Source organism: Eublepharis macularius, chromosome 1 (genome assembly GCF_028583425.1).
Source record: "Eublepharis macularius isolate TG4126 chromosome 1, MPM_Emac_v1.0, whole genome shotgun sequence".
NCBI lineage: Eukaryota > Metazoa > Chordata > Lepidosauria > Squamata > Eublepharidae > Eublepharis > Eublepharis macularius.
This window is the reverse complement of record NC_072790.1, coordinates 24,735,644-24,756,247: the sequence shown is the minus strand read 5'-3', so window position 1 is coordinate 24,756,247 and position 20,604 is coordinate 24,735,644. Positions and strand designations below refer to the sequence as shown.

Genomic DNA, 20,604 nt, shown 5'->3' with positions numbered 1-20,604 from the left:
TATGGGCTCTCCAAGTGCCACGGGGCCATTTTGTGCCCCACAAAACCACGAGCCATAAACTGTTTCGGCAATGGGAAATTTCATTGCAGTTCGCAACCTCGGAATTATTGTCGGCACCAAACCACAAACCGCAGAATCGTTAAATATTTTTGGTTTGTGCCCATGTCTAGTTCCTACCCTGCCAGTTTATGAGACTGACCCATACCCCATTCCAGTATTTAGCTGCCTCTAACTTGTAGCTTTTGTGATTGTGGTGGCATTTCCTGGCTGTGGATGGAGGGTCACATGCAGCACCCATTTCTGGGTAGAAATCCCACTCCTGTTTTTAGCCAGACAATTAGAAAACATTAGGGCACTGTTGCCTCTTGTCCTGGAAATGCCTGGGCCAAAACTGCCCTTTCTGTAGTCAACAACAAAATTCCTGTTGATTTGATTAAAGTTCTGACTTGGATCCCTGCTAGTCTATAGCTCATCGGATCCATGAGCCTTGCAGATGTCAAGGTACGGCTGAAAACATATCCCTATTTGGATGCATTATTAAGCCCCATTAAATTGATGGATATATCTTAGGATGGAAATGGGTTGGGCATCTCATTGGAGTAGAGGATGTGAACAGCTACCCTATCCCATCAAGCCCGGTGAGTTCACTTGACCACCCAACTGGACAGACCCAAAAGATAAGGAACGCCCTTTAGGCTTTAAGTACCCATCTGAAATGTGAGGGGAAAGGAAAGGGCTTTGCATCTTTAAAACCTCAGGAATGCAGGTTTATGCTGCTTGCCTTAATGATCACCAAATGTATATGTAAATTTAATGATCAACAAGTATATATTTATTTCAAGTGTTTCCAATACAGCTCTATGTGGCTCTACACTCACTTTGCTCAAAACATGTACCTTCAGGTATTTTCTTAAACAATTTGTCATATTTAGTTGAGTGTTTACATTTGTATTCAAAATAAAAAAGAGTCCAGTAGCACCTTTAAGACTAACCAATTTTATTGTAGCATAAGCTTTCGAGAATCAAGTTCTCTTCGTCATCTGACAAAGAGAACTTGATTCTTGAAAGCTTATGCTACAATAAAATTGGTTAGTCTTAAAGGTGCTACTGGACTCTTTTTGATTTTGCTACTACAGACTAACACGGCTAACTCCTCTGGATCTACATTTGTATTCAGTCTTTCTGCTCCAGCCAATACCACAGCTGGCTTACAAGTTTAAAATATACTAATACTCTAAAAAATCAATATAGGACAATTAAAATAAAATAGAAATCAGTGCTGAAAAACAAATTTCTAACATGTAAAACAGCAATTTAAAAGTAAAAAATTTGCCCTCTAAAGCCTTCGTGAAATAAAGCATATTTTGACTTTTCCCCCCCAAATGCCAATTGTTTTTTTTGCCCCATCGGGATCTCCAATATTCAGCTAACAATGTCAGCCTCAAAGTCATAGGGTCAATTGCCCTGAAAAATCAGAATGCACATTGGTAAGGCATCTTTCCACACCCTTATCTTTATACATTTCCCTTTTTAGCACTATCAGCTTTGTAATATTCTGTGCTTATTCCCGAAAGGTTCCTTGCTGGAACTGAAAATACATTACAATGTCTTCTCAGGAAGGGTGATTGCCTTGCCATTCACTGGATTTGGGCACCCACAGAACATTCCTGTGCTACAGTCAGCTAAATCTCAGCACTGTTTTTGTCATTTGTCAGTGGAGTAGTATCTATTAGGTATAGAGATGGGCACGAACTGAAATGCGAACCAAAATTAAGCTTGAACCAGGCAGTTCATGGTTCGCGAACCAGCGGTTCATCAGATCCCATTTCTGACAAACCGCCATGAACTTTAAGCTGGTTCGTTTGGTTTATTTTTTGGTTCTTCACTGCAGACAGACTGGTGCCAATCAATCAGTTTCCTAGGTAACAGGGGATGGACTTCCTGCAAACCTTCTGCTGACCCAGAAGAGATGATTTTCTGACCTGGATGTGACATTTTCATGAACCAAATGAACTGGTTTGCGAACCAGGGGCAGGTTTGTGAAAGTTCCTAGTTTGTGGTTTGTGAAATTTGACAAACCACGAACCGCATGGTTTTCTGTTTCGTACCCATCTCTAATTAGGTATACTCCTTTCTAGCCACCCCTCTCTTTTCTCCTTCTACCCAGGCACAAAGCACCTGACCTGCCTGTAAATGATTCTAAATCATTCTCATTTTCTTTTTTTATATGAGTCTGTTGTAAGAGGATGAAATCATCCAGGTTTTTCCCCCAATGTATTCCTCCTTTTAAAAATGAGAAAATCTTTATAAAATCCATTATTCATAAAATGAGAAGGAGCAGAAAGAGGGTAAGCTCTATTTTATCATAATCATAGTAGAATGACAAGTTTAATTTATGCGCTGGATGTTTCCTGGTTCTAAGTTAAACAAGTCCCACAAAATGGAAAAAAAATTAACTTCCTTCAGAAAGGAAGAAACTAAGGTTTCTGAATGAATATCATTATAAAATAAGCAAGTGAAAATTTCTTGCACCAAGACTGAACAACTCTATTTGCACACTTACAGTGAAATCCTAAGAAGAGTTACACCAGTCTAAGCCCAATGAAATCTACTTTCACTGTTAGTATGTTGTGTGCAGCTCTTTGATTCCAAAAATTGTCAGTTTGAATATAAGTATTCCAAGATAAATTGTTGCGTGATTTTTCTTGTAAAATCTTCTTGTAAAATCTTTCAATTGTTGCATTTTTAATGTTATTACAATGGTTTGTTGTATAAGTTTGCTATAGGGGTGTAACCTATAAATCATACATTTGCATTGATGGTTCACAAGTTCCAACCTAACAGCAAACTTATTCCCCCCCACCATTCCTTTCTCCCAGTATTACCCTAAAGGGGTTCTCCTTGGGAGTTGGTGGAAATAGCATCCAAGAAGATGCTGAGAGAGAGGGTAACTGCGAGATCTTCCACCAATGGATACAAGGATCGTTCCCTTAGATGATACTCTATTAAACGGATGTTTAATGGGAAAAGTTTATTAACAGAGAAATAAAAGGCAAGCATACAGAAAATGCACACAGCATACACACAGGATTAACTAAGAAAACAGTGAGGACCCGGGAAAGCAGTTTCAGAAGTTACCAGTCTTGAAGAGGAAGATTCCATGGAGGCAGCAGAAAAGATGGCCAGTGCTTCATGGAGAGAAGAGGCGAGAGCTCAGACGTATCTGAGGATGCACTCATCATGGGTTCAGAACACATGCACACAGTGAGCACGTGGCAGCACAGCCACATTATGAGGCTAAACTTGTCATGGAGCAGAACTGGCATCTCTGCCTCAGAGACAACAGCTTAATGGCTGTCTCCAGAAGTGAGACAATAAAATGGGGAAGGCTTGATTAAACCTTTCTGTGTGATACTAAAAGTAAGAAAAGTGACCGATGACCCATGATAGGAAGGGCTATCAGATCCCTGAGTAATCTGATTAGGAAAGTGGACAAGGGAATATCAGAAGGGTATGGAGGAGATTAACTCCGAAATTCCAGGAAGACCTCTTTTGTCTTAAGTTTTTGCACATCTCCGGGGTGTGGGGTAGCTAGCCAGTCTTGCCTATGACTTACATTCCAGTGATTTTCCAGCCAGATTGGGAACTGTTTTGCCTAGCCAGGCAACAGGCCACATGTTTGAAACACATGAGGGGAGGGAGGTATGATACAGCCGTATATCAAAAGATGCAGATTTACCCCTTTTACAAGTAGATAAAGAAGAAATATAGAGATTAAAGTGTAATAATAAGGCAATACTGTAAGAAATAGAATTTACAGTCAAAGTTGTATTAGGGGAAAATATAGGATTTGGAGAATTAGAATGTTGATATAAGCAAGTCTAATAAAAAGCTGTATAATTCTTTGTCTCCCTTTTTACCCTTCATTCTTCCTTTCTATCTCTCTGGAAATAACAATAAAATATATATATTAAAAAAAAGTTGCAGATTTGTGACAAAGCATAGAATGATTCTGTCAGGAGTCTACTGCTCTAAAATAGCAGGCAGCAAAGGGTGGTGATGTGCTACACAACACAAGGGGCAGTTGAGGCATCAGAGAAAGATGAGAAAATCAGCCTTATGCACGTGGCAAAGCACAGATATGGTAGGGCATCGGAGGTGTAGTAAACCCAACTGCAGGGGTCAGGTCCAGGTCTTCTTTAGACGTCCCAGGGGCTGGCTGGAAAGTGAATCTCTGCAGGAGACTTGCAAAGAACAGGAAGAGCTCCATTTTGGCAAGGGTCTCACCAGCACACATTCGCCGACCTGTGATAATGCAGACGCAGGAGGGAAACCTGGTTTATTTAATTTTTACATATTTTCATATGGCTGTCTCATGGAATGATATCCATACCCAACATAATTTGCCATAATCCCCTGGAAGTAAACACAAGACTAAAATCCACTGACATGATAAATATTATTTGGAAGAATACCAATAATAATGAAAACATGAAGTGCTTCCAGCACAAATTATGCAATGATGATAAACAAGGACATATAACAACAACAACAACAACAACATTCGATTTATATACCGCCCTTCAGGATGACTTAACATCTACTCAGAGCAGTTTACAAAGTATGTTATTATTATCCCCAAAACAAACACTCTGTGAAGTGGGTGGGGCTGAGAGAGGTCCGAGAAGCTGTGACTGACCCAAGGTCACCCAGCTGGCTTCAAGCGGAGAAGTGAGGAGGAATCAAACCCAGTTCTCCAGATTAGAGTACTAAGCTCTTAACCACTACACCAAACTGGCTCTTAACCACTACACCAAACAATAAAAAACTAAATGTAAATAAGAAAATAGACTACAATAATGAAAAATGATAATTATAAAAGGAGTTACCTGCAGAGAAAGGCATGAAGGCATCTCTCTTTACAAAATTTCCTTCAGAATCAAGGAAGTGCTCAGGGTAGAATTTAAGGGGCTTTTCCCATTGAGTTTCATCATAAAGCACGGAGTACAGTAATGGAACAATGTGTGTTCCCTGCAAAGTCAAAAAATGAGTTATTCAAGAAAATGAAGATAGTATATCAAGCAACAGTCATTCTTCATCCACATCAAGACTAAGAAAATGCCATCCCAGAAACTGAATCACGTGGGAAAGCAACCAGAAGGAAAGCAAGATAAAAAAATAAACTGGATGCCTGTGTTTTCAAAAGTTTGAAGTTTTTGGCACAATCCAAGTAACGTTAGACATGTTCAGTAAGAGTAATCAATGAGCCGTACATGCATTTCATTAACTGGATCTGATCTTCCATGGAGGTTTTATATACGACCCTTCAGGACAACTCCCACTCAGAGCAGTTTACAAAGTATGTTATTATTAAAGTCAAAGTCAAAAGAGTTTATTGTCTATAGCCACAGGACGTCACAATTCACCAAACACTGACTAATAAACAATTAAGTCCCTTATCACAGTTTATATAGGTTACTAAAATTAATTAAAACAATACAGTATGCCAAACTATCCCAGGAGTCACAAAACAGCCATATTCAGTACCACCTTAGATCTTATCTTTTGGGCTGCGAGTGCAAACTGAGAGACTATAGGGCACATGATTATCAATGTCAGATAACAAAAACACAGTCTTCTCTATTTCAGAGTATGTGTTTGTCACTGATAGGATTCTAGCCAAAAATTTAGCTCTGGGTACACTATATAATGGACAATAAAGTAGGTTATTATTACCCTCATGGCAATCACCCTGTGAGATGGGTGGGGCTGAGAGAGCTCTGAGAAGCTGTGACTGACTCAAGGTTACCCCACTAGTTTCAAGCAGAGGAGTGGGGAATCAAACCTGGTTCTCCAGATTAGAGTCCCACAGCTCTTAAACACTACACCAAACTGGCTCTCTCTGGAGTTATAGTGTTGGTTGCAACAAATGCACAGATATTGCTATATTCAACTGAGCAATGTATGTAAATCTAAATATGTTCACCTTTGGAATGAAGCAGCCTCCAAGAGTGACATCCGCTGTGGTGGCATGGGACAAGCTTGTAGGGAGAATATTAGCAAACCTCTGAACTTCATGAACCACTGCATCGGTGTACGGCAGTTTGGCTCGGTGTTCAATCCGTGGCTCAGCAGACCCGATGACCTTTGTTATCTCTTTTTGCACTCTCTCTGAGAAAATAGAACAGTTTTTCCTCACTAAAGAAATATTCTGTTTCAGATATCCAATTATTCTCTAAATATCTTGGGGCCATCTTAATTATTATGGATGCATCTGGCCTTCTGGTCTTGAAAAACTGTTGTCAGACAGCACTCAGGAATGCCGTGTTGAAGACTGCCTCCATCTTCAGCCTAGGAAGATGATTCCCAATAGAGTTCGAGAAAACGAGAGAAACAGTGTGAAACCCACTTGGCAGTTTTTAATTTGGGAAAGGAGGACATTGAGCAGAAGGCTTTAAGGAGCGGAGGGATTTTTTCCTGGGATTCTGATGTGGGATTAATAGAGATCTTGATTCTGGCCACTTGGAGAGAATTGTTTGGTTTGGCAATCAAAATAATTATCCATTTTTAGTCTATGTTGGGCTCTCACCTATAGCAAAACCAAATTACACAATCTGGTTTATGTCCTAGGAAGTACTAACAGGAAGTACTAACAGAAAGGCTGAGGGCCTTGGGAAAGTTTAGTTTGGAGAAGAGGAGATTGAGGGGGGACATGATTGCGCTCTTTAAATATTTGAAAGGCTGTTATTTGGAGGAGGGCAAGGAGCCGTTCCAGTTGGCAGCAGAGGGTACGACCCGAAGCAACGGGCTTAAATTAAATGCAGAAGGGTACCAGCTGGATAACAGGAAGAACTTTTTCATGGTCAGAGTAGTTCAAAAGTGGAATCAGCTGCCTAGAGAAGTGGTGAGCTCCCCTTCACTGACAGTTTTCAAGAAGAGGCTGGATGAATACTTGTCAGAGATGCTTTAGGCTGATCCTGCACTGGGCAGGGGGTTGGACCAGATGGTCTGTATGGCCCCTTCCAACTCTATGATTCTATGATTCTATGAACAGTGATTTCCCTATGTTCTTCCTCCACCAGGGACATCAGTTTTGGGGCCCCAAAAGATTGTTTTTCTGGTCATGGGAATCTATCAAGGAATAGTCATTTGGGTGGGGGAGCTTTGTAGCCTCATAGAGTACAAACGACTGTTTAGACAAAACTTGAAAACACATACAATTACTGATCTTAATATTGTCATTCTTCAGCAAACAATACATTTAAAGGAAAATTCAAGTATGAACCTACAAGAAGTCTGATATCAAAGATTTGAGATTCCCCAGTCATTATTTGCTGTCAGTCAATTGATCAAAATGGAGCCTGTGTTGTTCCCAGTTAGTGCTATTGTGCTATTGTGAATCATCCGTGTACTTTTCTTAATTACATTTACATTTTGTAGTTACTTTGCACCACAGCTTTTTTTCTCGGAAAAGAGGTGGTAGAACTCAGTGGGTTGCCCTCGGAGAAAATGGTCATGTGGCTGGTGGCCCCGCCCCCTGATCTCCAGACAGAGGGGAGTTTAGATTCCCCTCTAATCTAAACTCCCCTCTGTCTGGAGATCAGGGGGCGGGGCCACCAGCCATGTGACCATTTTCAAGAGGTTCTGGAACTCCATTCCACCACGTTCCAGCTGAAAAAAAGCCCTGCTTTGCACCCTGTGCTTCTTGCATTTCATAGCCCTTTGACTGTGTTGTTTACATTTTTAAATTTATGATCTTTTATCTATTAACAAAAGTTTCTGCTGGAATAAAAGATTGCTACTTTTAAGGTTCCTCTAGGCTCCAGTTTATTTAAACATTGTCTCACTATCCCCACACTTTATTTAATCAATTTAATGTATTTATTTATTTAATTAATTGATTAAATTATTTCATTTACACCCTCCTTTCTCTCCAGCATGGACCCAAAGCAGCTTACATCATTCTCCTCTCCTCCATTTTATCTTTGCAACAACCTTGTGAGGTAGGTTAGGCTGAGAATGTGTGACTGGCCCAAGGTCACCCAGGAAGAGTCCATGGTAGAATGGGGATTCAAACTGGGATCTCTCTTATAATCACTACGCCACCATCATGGTACCGTAAAATTCTGGGCTAATATATTGATACCAAGAGGCGTAGAGTGGTAAGCGGCAGTACTGCAGCCCAAGCTCTGCTCATGACCTGAGTTCAATCCTGGTGGAAGCTGGATTCAGGTAGCTGGCTCAAAGTTGACTCAGCCTTCCATCCTTCCAAGGTCAGTAAAACAAGTACCCAGGTTCCTGGGGGTAAAGTGTAGATGACTGGGGAAGGCAATGGCAAACCACCCCGTAAAAAGTCTGCCAAGAAAATGTGATGCGACGTCCCCCCATGGGTCAGTAATGACTCGGTGCTTGCATAGGGGACTACCTTTTCCTTTACCTATCTTGATACCATAAGTCAGCTTCCACGTTCCCAGGATTTCTTAAGAATACAGCATTGAATGGAACTCTCCCATTCACCTCTAAGTTCAGGGTAGAACTCCGTGTGCACAAGGGATGTCTGCAAAAAAGCTACCTCTTCCATTAAAGTAAAGCAGGAGCTGCTTTGGTGTGAGTGTACATCAGGGCATTCATACTGTCCTTCACCACTGCACAGATTTGGAAGCAGCACCTAATGGCTGAAACTTGGAACAAAGTGCAATGCAGGGGAGAGACTATGGTTATCCCAATTTTCAAAGATGACGGTGGCCAGCTCAGAAATGGCTAATTTGCGTGAGAATGTTTGTAGTGTGCCTTTTGAGTGTCATGAATTGGAGTAAAAAAGTGGAAGGCAGCAAACTTTAAACGGAATGGATGTTTGAATGCCTGTTTCCCCTCCCCCCCGTTTAATATACAGAGACAAACATAAGTTTCCTGAAATGCACAACTTCTATTTAGGAGTACCAACTCTGGGTTCGGGGTAGGTGGGGTTTGAAGAGAGGAAGGACCTCTGTAGAGCATAATGCCATATGGTCCACCCTCCAAAGCAGCCATTTTCTCCAATGAACCTGATCTCATCACATAGGGCCAAGCTACAAATGACAAATGACACTGGAATGACAAGTGAACAGACTCACATGCATTCTTGCACTCCACTTGCACTCCACTATTCACCTGCTCTCCACTCGATCTCTCGTGACCAAGTGGAGCGCAAGGGAATAGGGAGGAATGCATGTGAGTCTGTTCACTTGCCATTCCAGTGTCATTTGTCACTTGTAGGTTGGCCCATAGAGATCAGTTGTAATTCCAGAACATTTGCAGGCCCCACCTCAAGGTTGGCAACCTGTGATTTGAAAAAATGGGCCTAGAAAGGGCCACACCAGAGTACAGATGACAGGTTAGGGAATCAAGTAATTCTTGCATTGAATCTTGCACTAAAAAAATACTCTTAATACTTGATTTATATTAATGTGTGCAGTCCTCAGTGGCAGTGCTAAGAATTCTTTGTCAGAGATTGGTTTTGCTCAGTTATAAAACAACCATTTACTGTGAGAAAATATAAATTTTAAACTTGTTAATTTATTATGAAGATTTGGGGAAACACAACATGGCCATCCTAACATTTGCATTTTTTGCTTCTTTGTGAATGTGCATAATGATCCGTTCTCTCCACAGAGGACAGGACTTCATGGCAAACTCACTTCTGATTTTAATTTTCCTGATCCAGGCGAAGAGATGTTTCCTTGTTGCATACTGAGAGCCAGACTGGACATTCTGGCAGCTAGGGGTTTTGATCATATAAAATGTGGCAAACAGTGCCCCGATAGCTATTTCAGTATATGAAAAGGGATGGCAGAGGAAGCATGACCACATAGTGACCCCCTGTGCTATGAGCCTGATCAAACATAGGTCCTCTTCACATTTTTTCAAAGGGAAAAATCTTCTCCATGGTTGCCGTGAATTAGACATGGGCATGAACCCAAAAAATCTAACGAACCCATGGTTTGTGGTTCAGTGCTGCTGATGAACCCAAACCAACGAACCAAAATGAACTTTTCCCGCTGATGAACCAGTTCGAGGTTCATGGTTCGTGAGTGTCAGAATGGCCCCCGTTGGACTTAGAGAGCCTATATTCGCAGGGAGTGTTTAACAGGCTCTCCCCCAGCCAGTACCCAAGTTTGGTCAAGATTGCAATAGGGATCCTGGAGTTATACCCTCTCCAATCCAAGGCCCTCAGGAAACTTCCATTCGATACAATTAGAGCCACTAGTTGATGGTGGCCCAGTATATAAGGGGTTGGCCATCAGAACTGCCTATCAGGGTTTGCAGGGATGAGAATGGAGTGCCCATGGCTACAGAACATCCCCCTTCCCCCTCCCTCCCCCGGGTGTCTTCTCCCATGTAACCAATGGTAACCAATTTGCAGCTCCATGGTTGGAAGGAAGACCTGCTGATCAAGGTAAGCTGGGCTTTGATTTGGGTTTCCAGGGTGACAGAAGGAGTGCAGACAGAGTTCAGGCATTCCCCCAGCTCCGTTTCCAAGGGAATTGATTGATGGCACCTGACTGACTGGCTTCACGAACCACAGAAGAATGCAACGAACTGGGCTTCCAACGAACTCTGGTTCATTGGCCATGGACTCTCACGAACTGCCGGTTTGCGAACTGCCAATCAGGCAGTTCGTGGGTTTTTTTATTCGTAATGCAGTTCGTGCCCATGTCTAGCCGTGCTGTCTAGTTCGGCCCTAAGTGAGGAGAGTGAACAGTCACTCTTTAGACATGTTTGGGGGATTGGGGAAGGTCACGGCAGATGCAGTCTGTAGATAACTGAATACCAGCTGAGGAAAAACAGGAACTATAACTCACTTGTGCTTCCTGTTCTCCCACCTTGTTGCTATGCACAACTGGAATCAAGCTCTCCAAGAATAATGGAAGCCAATGAATAGAAAGAACTCACTCTGGATTTCTGGGTACTTCATCATCAGCAACAGACCCCAACGCAAAGTAGTCGCAGTGGTCTCTGTGCCTGCAGCAAATAAGTCGTTCACAACAGCCTTTAGGTTTCCATTATGGAAAAATCCATTAATCTTGTTCTTGTTCTGCTCCTAGAGGAAGGAAGGAAGGAAGGAAGGAAGGAAGGAAGGAAGGAAGGAAGGAAGGAAGGAAGGAAGGAAGGAAGGAAGGAAGGAAGGAAGGAAGGAAGGAAGGAAGGAAGGAAGGAAGGAAAGAAAGAAAGAAAGGATTAAAAGTAAATGCATATATAAAAAGCGATATTGTGGAAGTCCGTTGGACATCTTCAAAATATGCAACGAAGCGTCAGTTGCCCCGCAAGATTTTTATCGACTTTGCATCTAAGAAGATTCGGGACACCATTTTATACAATTCGACTAATGAGGATTTGGACTTTCTTGGCAACAAGGTTAAGATACTGAAGGACGTTCCATTTTTAGCTCGGAAAAGAAGATTCAAATATAAAAAGTTTGCAGCTCTTTTGCGAAAGCGTGATATAAAATACAAATGGTTATTTCCGGAAGGCATCTGGTTTAGATATAAAGACCAATCCTACAAGATAATATTGGAAATGCAGCTGAAAGACTTTGTGCTTAATCATCAGGAGTTCAAGCAAGAAGAAGATCCAGAATCTGACGGGGGGAGTGGGGAGGAGGGAGTGAGCGCAGCTACTGTAGCTGTTCAAAGAGAACTGAGACCGAGACGCAGGGGGGGGGGGGGGAGAAGACCTGATCCTGACTGTAGTTTGTATTTTATAAGCTTTACCAATCTAGTTGCATATTAGAAAGTTTAACTTTAAATAACTGTATTATGAAGGGAATTCAATACTTGTAGTTGTAGTTTATGTTCTTATGTTGTTTTTTCCCTCCCTCTTTGTTTTTTCTTTCCTTTTTCCTTTTGTAGTTGATGTAGTGAAATAAAAAAAAAAGTAAATGCATATAGAATACATAGCTGCATAGGAAAATGGATACCATGAGAATTTCGTGACACTGATGCACTGACCAATGATCTTAGCATTCCCTTTATACTAGATATGAAACAGCTACAGATAGACGATATCTTAGTTATCCATCAAACCTTGAGAAGAAATAAAGGAACAAGAGCAAAGAAGATGTTCTTGTTCTTTTTGCATGAGTAAAAATATTCAGGTTTCCCTCACCCCTTCACCCCCCCCCCCACTTAGCCCCTGTCCCCTCCACCTCACTTACCTAACCGGGCGAGAAAGGCCAGAGTCATCTCCTCCTCCTCCGTCGCCTCCAGGCCCACAGTGGCTCGCAGGGTGGCGGGGAAGGCCAGAGTTGCCTCCTCCAGCCCTTCCTGCTGCTCAAATGGCTGCCATGGGTCCAATTCGGGTATTTTATCTGAATCGGAAACCCAAAGTGCACACCCCTAAAATGAAATACTGGAATATTCTAACTCTGGTGTTCTCAACAGTTAAGGGAGTTAAAGAGAAATGTATATTGTAGGCCGGAGTAGGCATGCCACACAGCCTCCATTAATTGCTCTTCTACATTCCTGATCTCCTGGTTAGTTGGCATGCCACACGGGAAGACTCAGGGAGTATCTCTCACCATTCACAGAGCACAATATTCCCGTACGCTCTAAGTAACATTCTACTATGCTCAGAAGATCACGATGTACCTTTCATTCCGTCATGCTTTCTAGATAAGACAAAAGTCTGAGCACAGCATAAATTGCTTAGTTGGCTGAGAATGGAATGTGTAACTTGTAACTGTTGTAATAGCCATATTTGGGCATCCGGGAGTTAATGAATACAAGTTAACAAAACTCTCGCCTCCATGTTTGGAGGGACAGACTTTGCATCCAGATCCTGTCTCGTGTCGTTACTACATCTGGCGCCCGAACAGCCAGGGACCCTCCCCCATCTACCAGCGCCTGGAATAGGCCCCATATCGAGTGCACTCCCCTTCTTCAACTGGTAAGCATGGGTACATCCTTGACGCATCCTCAGCGAAGGCATGCGGATGAATTATGTTTTTTAGTCAAAAAGTCAGGAGGGTCTAGCACATTTGGAGAGATTGCATGTCTCCTGCGCCACCTAGCTAAATATTGTCCAGCTTACCTGGAGGCTGGATCTTTAAAAATCAAGGACTGGGAAAAGGTGGGCAGAATTCTACATACAGAGCCTAGGGCACCTGTTCAATTGCTACACACTTGGCACCAATGTCGCCATGCTGTGGACCGTCATGGCCCACTTTCACACCCGGGAGCTTCTCTTTCTTTTACTCCTCAGTACTCTTCACGTCTTGTCTCCGTCTCCCCCTCACATCTTACCTTCTTCTGTATCTGTTCCTTCGGCGCCTAAAGCCGAGGATTCTAAATCTGAAACATCTGCAGCTGGAATTTTAAGCAGGGAGTTCCCTGAAAAAGTAGCTCGGGTTGTTCAACCTAAGGGAGGTTATCTCAGAGAAAGGTTGCAATCAGCTCTGGAGGACGCTCCAGAAGAGCATACTAGGGAACTCACAGAAATGTTGGCTATCTGCCCAGTACACTTTACCGGGAACAGAGACGCTGCTGGAAATGAATTTGTAGAGTACAGACCAGTTCAGTATAAGGTTCTTCTTCAGTTAAAAAATGCTATACGAGATACAGGCTTAAACTCTCCTTTCACTCATGGATTTCTAGAAGCTATGATCAGAAACAATCGTATGGTTCCAGAGGATTGGAAGCATCTTTTCCGGATGCTTCTGACCCCTGCTCAATATGTAGTCTGGGAGAGTGAGTTCAGGCAGGAATGCGCTCTTCGCGGAGCTAATTCAGGTGGAGCTTACACAGCAGCTCAACTTTATGGATGTGAGGCTTTTGCTCAGCCTGATGCGCAAATAGCTTTGCCTGTAGGGACGCTGGAGCAGTCAGCTCAGGCTGCGTTCCATGCTATGAAGCGAGTTCCAACATCAGGGAAATCTCAGCCTTCTTTTTCCACAGTCAGACAGCGACCAAATGAATCTTACTCTGACTTTGTTGATCGCCTCCAAGAGTCAATCAAAAGGCAACTTAAAAATGATGTGGCACAGACTGAACTATTGCTTAAGTTAGCTAAGGAAAATGCTCTTCCTGAATGTAGACGAGCAATTCAAGGTTTAGGATACAATCCTGAACTGGCTGAGATGATTCGAGCTTGTCAGGATATTGGCTCTGCTTCTCATAATGCGACCTTGCTGGCAGCAGCACTTCGTCAAGCTAATAAACCAGCAGGAAGGTGTTTTAATTGTGGTAAACCTGGTCATTTTAAGGCAGAGTGCAGAGCCAAAGGAGGGGGAGCAATTCAGCCCCGTCCTCATGGAAGTCATCCACGATTCAATCAGTCTTTTCCAAAGCCAAAAACTAAATGCAGAAGATGTGGAAAAGGTTTTCACTGGAATAGTGATTGCAGGTCTGTCCCGCAGTCGGGAAACTCAAGACCGGGCCTTTGGTCTCTGGCTCCGGTCCAAACGGAGACAGCACTGGATCAGGCAGTGCAAAATCTGACCCTAGGTTAATTCCATCCCATCTTTCTACAACAAAGTCAGCAACCAGGGGAAGTGCAGGTCTGGATCTTTTCTTACAGACTGCTCTAACTTTCAAATTCCCAGGAGAAGTCTTGGTTACTCCTTCTCAACTAAAAGGACCTCTTCCGTCAGGGACTGTGGGTCTAGTTCTTCCTAGGTCCTCTAGTTCTAAACGGGGTATTTTTGTAGTCCCAGGGGTCATTGATGGTGATTATCAAGGAGTTATTCAGATTCAGCTCTGGACTAACTTGCCACAGTCTTTAGCAGCTGGTGATTCTGTGGCACAGCTGATTCTCCTTCCCTATTTTCTCCCCGCAGGGGGACAAGATCGTGATCGTGGGGAGGGAGGCTTTGGGTCCACGGACCAGGCTCAAGCAACGCTGGTGGGTCTTATTGCATCCATTTCCAAAGCTTGCCCACAACAGCGCTTCTTTCTTAACGGCCGCTCCTTCTCAGGTGTACTTGACACTGGAGCTGATGTTACTGTAATTTGTGCACAACAGTGGCCCCCAGAGTGGCCTCTTGAAGACTGTCCAACTGTTTGGGGGGTTGGAGGACAGCAGAAAGCACGGCAGAGTGTTAATTTTGTCCAAATTTCTCTACCTGGTTCAACACAGACTGTGCCTCTCCGTCCTTTTGTTCTTCTAGTCCATGTGAACTTGTGGGGCAGGGATTTGTTATCCCAGCTACAAGCTTCTCTCTCTTTTGCAGAATAGGGTTCTATGGCCATTCCACTTACTTGGTTAACTGATGAACCTGTTTGGATTGATCAATGGTCCCTTCCTCAGGACAAACTTACTGCTTTACATGATTTAGTTAAAGAACAATTACAAGCTCAGCATGTGGAGCCCTCCACTAGCCCATGGAATACTCCTGTTTTTGTTATTAAGAAAAAGAGTGGTAAATGGCGAATGCTTCATGATTTAAGAGCAGTAAATGCTTGCATTCAGCCTATGGGTGCTCTGCAATGTGGCACCCCAAATCCAAATCTTATTCCAAGAGATTATCAACTGCTTGTGGTAGATTTAAAGGATTGTTTCTTTTCAATTTCTCCTTGTGCAAGGGATAGGCAACGGTTTGCATTCACCGTTCCTGTCATAAATCATCAAAAACGTACTCAAAGACTTCAATGGAAAGTCCTCCCACAAGGCATGTCCTGCTCTCCCGTGATCTGCCAGCTTTTTGTAGATAAAGCCCTTCAGGGCTTCCGTAAACAGCACCCCAATGCATTGATTTATCACTACATGGATGACATCCTATTGGGAGCCCCCCAAATTCCCCCCTCATGGGTGGGGGAACTAACTCAAAGCTTAAAGTGTTTTGGACTCACTGTGGCTCCAGAGAAAATTCAATCTCATCATCCTTATACTTACTTGGGGCATCGGATGCTGCTTACATATGCAGCCCCTGTTGTCCCTTCTCTGTGTTTTCCTCAACCATGTACATTAGTAGCTCTTCAGCAACTTTTGGGCACTCTTAATTGGGCTCGTCCTTTTATCTCTTTACCTACTCATCTATTAAGTCCGCTCTTTCAACTGCTTGCTCTGGGAAAATCCCCAGCTGACATTATTCATCCTTCTGATTCTGCTAAAGCTGCCCTGCAACAAGTTAACAGCCTGCTAGCAACTCAGTGTGTGGATCGTTTGCCTGAAATCTTCCCTCAACTACAATTGTTCATTATTCCAACACCCATGACACCAACAGGAGTTTTGGGTGTCTTAAAGACTCTAAGCTCTATTTGTGTGAATGGCTGTATCTTTCACATGGCAGTCACAAGAATATTTTCCCTTATTCCGAGGCTGTAGCTGAATTATGTGCCATAGCCCGGGAGAGAGCATTACTTCGTACACGTTATGATTTGTCTGAGATCATAAGCCCTTTTCCAAAAAGAGAATTTGAGTTCCTTTATCAAACAGCTCCATTTTTTCAAATAGCTCTAGCTGATTTTGTAGGGAAAATTTCTTTCCATCTTCCTCAAGATAAACGCCTTGCTTTGTTTAGAACAGTCTCTTTCAGTTTGCTTAATCTGCATAGCGCTCAGCCTCTGGCTGCAGCTCCCACAGTCTTCAGCGACGGGGGCCGCACCCGAGGTGCTATAGTTTATCAGTTTACTCCTCACAGCCCTTGGATCACTAAGTACACAATGCCACAAGCTTCTCCACAGCGCTCAGAACTTGCTGCAGCAATTTTAGCTTTTCAAACTTTTAAATCAACTTCTTTCAATTTGATAACTGATTCTCATTATGTCTCTCATGTGATCACTTCATTGCCTGGAGCATATTTGGCTCCACATATAGACTGCAATCTTATGGCTCTGTTTCTCACCTTACAACAATGCATTCATGAACGTTGTCACATGTATTACACGGCACATATTAGAAGTCATTCTTTTCTGCCAGGACCTCTGACCGAAGGGAATTCCTTGGCAGATCAAGCAGTTCATTCTCTATTTAGTGACCCATTTTCAAGCCATCAATTTTTTCATCAGAATGCTAAAGGTCTAGCTGCACAATTTCATCTTCCTCTGTCTCAAGCACAAAGTATTGTTTCTGCTTGCCCACATTGCTCTGGTTTTTCTTCTGCCCCAGAGCGGGAAGGAGTTAATCCTCGTGGTCTGGGCCCCTGCCAACTTTGGCAAATGGATGTTACACATGTCCCTCACCTTTCTCCTTGGAAATATTTGCATGTCTCTGTTGATACTTATTCTGGAGTTTTATGGGCTACCCCCCTTCGGGGAGAGACAGCCTCTCATGCCATTTCTCATTTACTAGCAGCTATGGCTGTTTTAGGGAAGCCTGCCAAGCTGAAAACAGACAACGCTCCCGCCTACACTTCTCAGACATTTACCTCCTTTTGTACTCAATGGGACATTGTTCTCACTCATGGGATACCTTACAATTCCACAGGTCAAGCGATTGTAGAATGTGCCAATCGCTCCTTTAAAACCCTTCTCTCTAAACAATTACAACAAGGGGGGAGGAGGGCCCCCACGATGGGATTAACTATGCAACAAATTCATAAATGTTTATTCACTTACAATCAGCTCAATTTTGCGCAGCCACAAGCTGCTGCCTCTTCACCTACTTCTGCCTTTGATAGACATTTCAGGCAGAAACCACAGCTACCTACCCCTCAGGTGTACTATCGTAGCCTGCCAGATAAAACCTGGATAGGGCCAGTTCCCCTGTTAACATGGGGGAGAGGGTATGCTTCTGTTCTGTCATCTACAGGTCCTTTGTGGGTTCCTACCAGGTGCATTCGACCGTGCATTCGACCAGCTCATGGCGTGGCATCAAGCAGCAGCCAATCCTCTGCCAGAGGTGGAGACAGTGACCCTCGAGGCTGTGCGCCCATCACTGACCATACGCCCATCACCTCACCGGGACGTTGTAGACCAACGACGTGCCCCTCTGATAACATGGGGAGCAGTCAAGAGGACCACTACCAAAGCCCGACAAATTCTGAGGACCACTGGCAAGGAGGAGACCCCCGAGAACCTATGTGCTGCTATCTTTGCGGTTATCACTGCAAATTCTACACTCATTCTGTGTGTGCTCCTTTGTTTTCTGCCAACAACAGTACAAGCTGAAGCCCAGCCTTTGCAAGACCGTCTTCAGTACAATCTGTGGGAACGGCTGGCTGCACAAGTAAACAGTTCCAACTTTTGTTTAAAGCAGACAAATGACATGAACTTATTATTAGCTTCTTGCCTTATTCCTGTGTATACCCCTCTTGCCTTATTTTTGAATGATACATCTTTAAGCATGTTTATGAAACGTAGTAACATAAAATATACTCAAATGTATGATTGGGGTCCAACAATGCCCCGACTTCCATTGTTTGCAATGTCTCTTTACACTCCTTATGTAGCTTCCAATTCATCAGCAAATCAAACTGTCTGTGCTCAAATAGTAAACTGCACCAAGCACAAATCCAAACCTCACTGTCTTTCTGTAGGACCAAAAGTTCTTAATTGTTCAAAAACAGAAAATGTTTCTTTTGCCTTTGCATATACTCAGTTACCTCCAGGTTGGTTCTTTACCTGTGGCTCAAGAACTTTTAATTACATACCTGCTAATTTGTCTGACTCTCTCTGCTGTTTAAGTCGTTTAACTATTGCTTTACCTTCAAAAGCCATGTTTACTGCTTCTCGTGAGCATCGTTCAGTTAACCTTGATGCTACATGCTCTGAAGAAACTGCTCTTGTTAATAAAGCTGAAGCTGTTTCTTTAGGGGCCTTGCTTATAGGGGTTCCAGCTCTTGCTATACTTAATGCTAACAATTTAAGACACTTAGCTTGCAATTTAGCAAAAACTATTAATGCCACTTCTATAGCCTTAGCAGCATTGAATTCTGAGCAACAAGAACTTCGCAATGCTGTTTTAGATAACAGAGCGGCAATAGATTATCTCCTCTTGCTAAATCATCATGGGTGTGAATCTGTAAAAAATATGTGTTGTTTTAATTTGTCTGATAATTCAAAAACTGTAAGCAAGCAACTGCAACAACTATCTCACTTACAAACTTCCATAAAAGAAGATGTTTTACCTTCCTGGTGGAAAGCTTTATGGAGCTGGCTCCCAAACGGCTTATTGGGAATCATAGTACAATATGGTGCATATGCTCTGATAGTGCTTATAGTAAGTTGTTGTTGTCTTCAATGCATCCCTTCCCTTATTGCTTTAATAATTCCAAAACCACATCCTGCTGCATATTCAGTTACCACTTCAATATCTAGTTACCCAGCCTCTTGGTTTACATCCTCTGATGAGGATGAGGATGAGGATGAGGAAGAATGCTCTTGGAATGATGCAGAGAATGGCCCTTTGTTGCCACTTTAATTAAATAAATAAAAAAGAGTGAAAATGTAGGCCGGAGTAGGCATGCCACACAGCCTCCATTAATTGCTCTTCTACATTCCTGATCTCCTGGTTAGTTGGCATGCCACACGGGAAGACTCAGGGAGTATCTCTCACCATTCACAGAGCACAATATTCCCGTACACTCTAAGTAACATTCTACTATGCTCAGAAGATCACGATGTACCTTTCATTCCGTCTGAGCACAGCATAAATTGCTTAGTTGGCTGAGAATGGAATGTGTAACTTGTAACTGTTGTAATAGCCATATTTGGGCATCCGGGAGTTAATGAATACAAGTTAACAAAACTCTCGCCTCCATGTTTGGAGGGACAGACTTTGCATCCAGATCCTGTCTCGTGTCGTTACTACAGTATATCTTCCATCCTTCATGCATCTTCCTAGTTCACTGTGCTGGTTTTGCATACAGCAGAAGGCAAAGTGACCATTCTAACAGAAAGTGAAAAATCTTATGATGGGTAGGACAGAGTTCAAAGAATAATGAGAGAAAACTGCAATCGGAGCTGTCATAAGGGTCATACTTCAGCTCTTTAGGGCATCAAGTTTGCGCCAGCAGTAATACACCCTCCTTTCCTCACATACATTTATTATTATTAAAAGTATTAAGTGTATTTGCCTCCAAAAGAAAAATCGCAATTAACAACTCCAATGGTAGAAATATGGTGCAAGCTCACATAAAAGCAAAAAATGTTACACAGTTTGGACACCAAAAGAGGCAGTCAAATAGTAATAGTACCCAAATCAGTCCCCAGGAATTCATTCCTAGACCCAGGGATTTTTTTCTGGGAAATAGGTGGTGGAACTCTCAAGTGGCAAGCCGCTTCAGGATTCGAATATTTAAATGTTTTGGTATGCTCCTTAAAGATTCGGGAATCTTTACGGAGCATGCCGAAGCTGAAAGCAGAACTTTTCTTGCCATTTGCTATCTGTTTTTCAGCTGGTGAGAGGGGAAACCTCCTGTCAGCTGAAAAAAGTTGCTGGCTTTGAAAGCAGAAACACTTGGGCTGTGCGGGGAGGAAACAGGATCAGGGGGGCAAGGCCATCAGACATGTGATTACTTTCAACAGGTGCCAGAACTCCGTTCCACTGCATTCCCCCTGAAAAAAACCCTGCCTAGACCAGACCAAGTGACTGCAAAAAGAAAAAGATATTTACTTCACTCATAAAAAGAAAATGGAGAGGGTAGGACATTCCATGGCCTTTGAGCCATCTGCCCAAAAGTTGCTTTCC

At 42.8% G+C, this 20,604-nt stretch overlaps 1 protein-coding gene across 2 annotated transcripts in view; it reads right to left on the bottom strand.

Annotated features, from left to right (window-relative positions):
• Nucleotides 1-2,490: 2,490 nt before the first annotated feature.
• LOC129325865 (cytochrome P450 2K1-like) overlaps nt 2,491-20,604 on the bottom strand; it is a 69,005-nt gene continuing 50,891 nt past the window's right edge. For both annotated transcript variants that reach the window (XM_054973855.1, XM_054973824.1), the window contains 4 exons: nt 10,933-11,080; nt 5,987-6,171; nt 4,890-5,031; nt 2,491-4,305 (listed from right to left, as the gene is read on the bottom strand). In XM_054973855.1, coding sequence (XP_054829830.1) covers nt 4,118-4,305; nt 4,890-5,031; nt 5,987-6,171; nt 10,933-11,080 — 663 coding nt within the window. In that variant the 3' untranslated portion in view covers nt 2,491-4,117. The remainder of the gene's footprint in view (nt 4,306-4,889; nt 5,032-5,986; nt 6,172-10,932; nt 11,081-20,604) is intronic.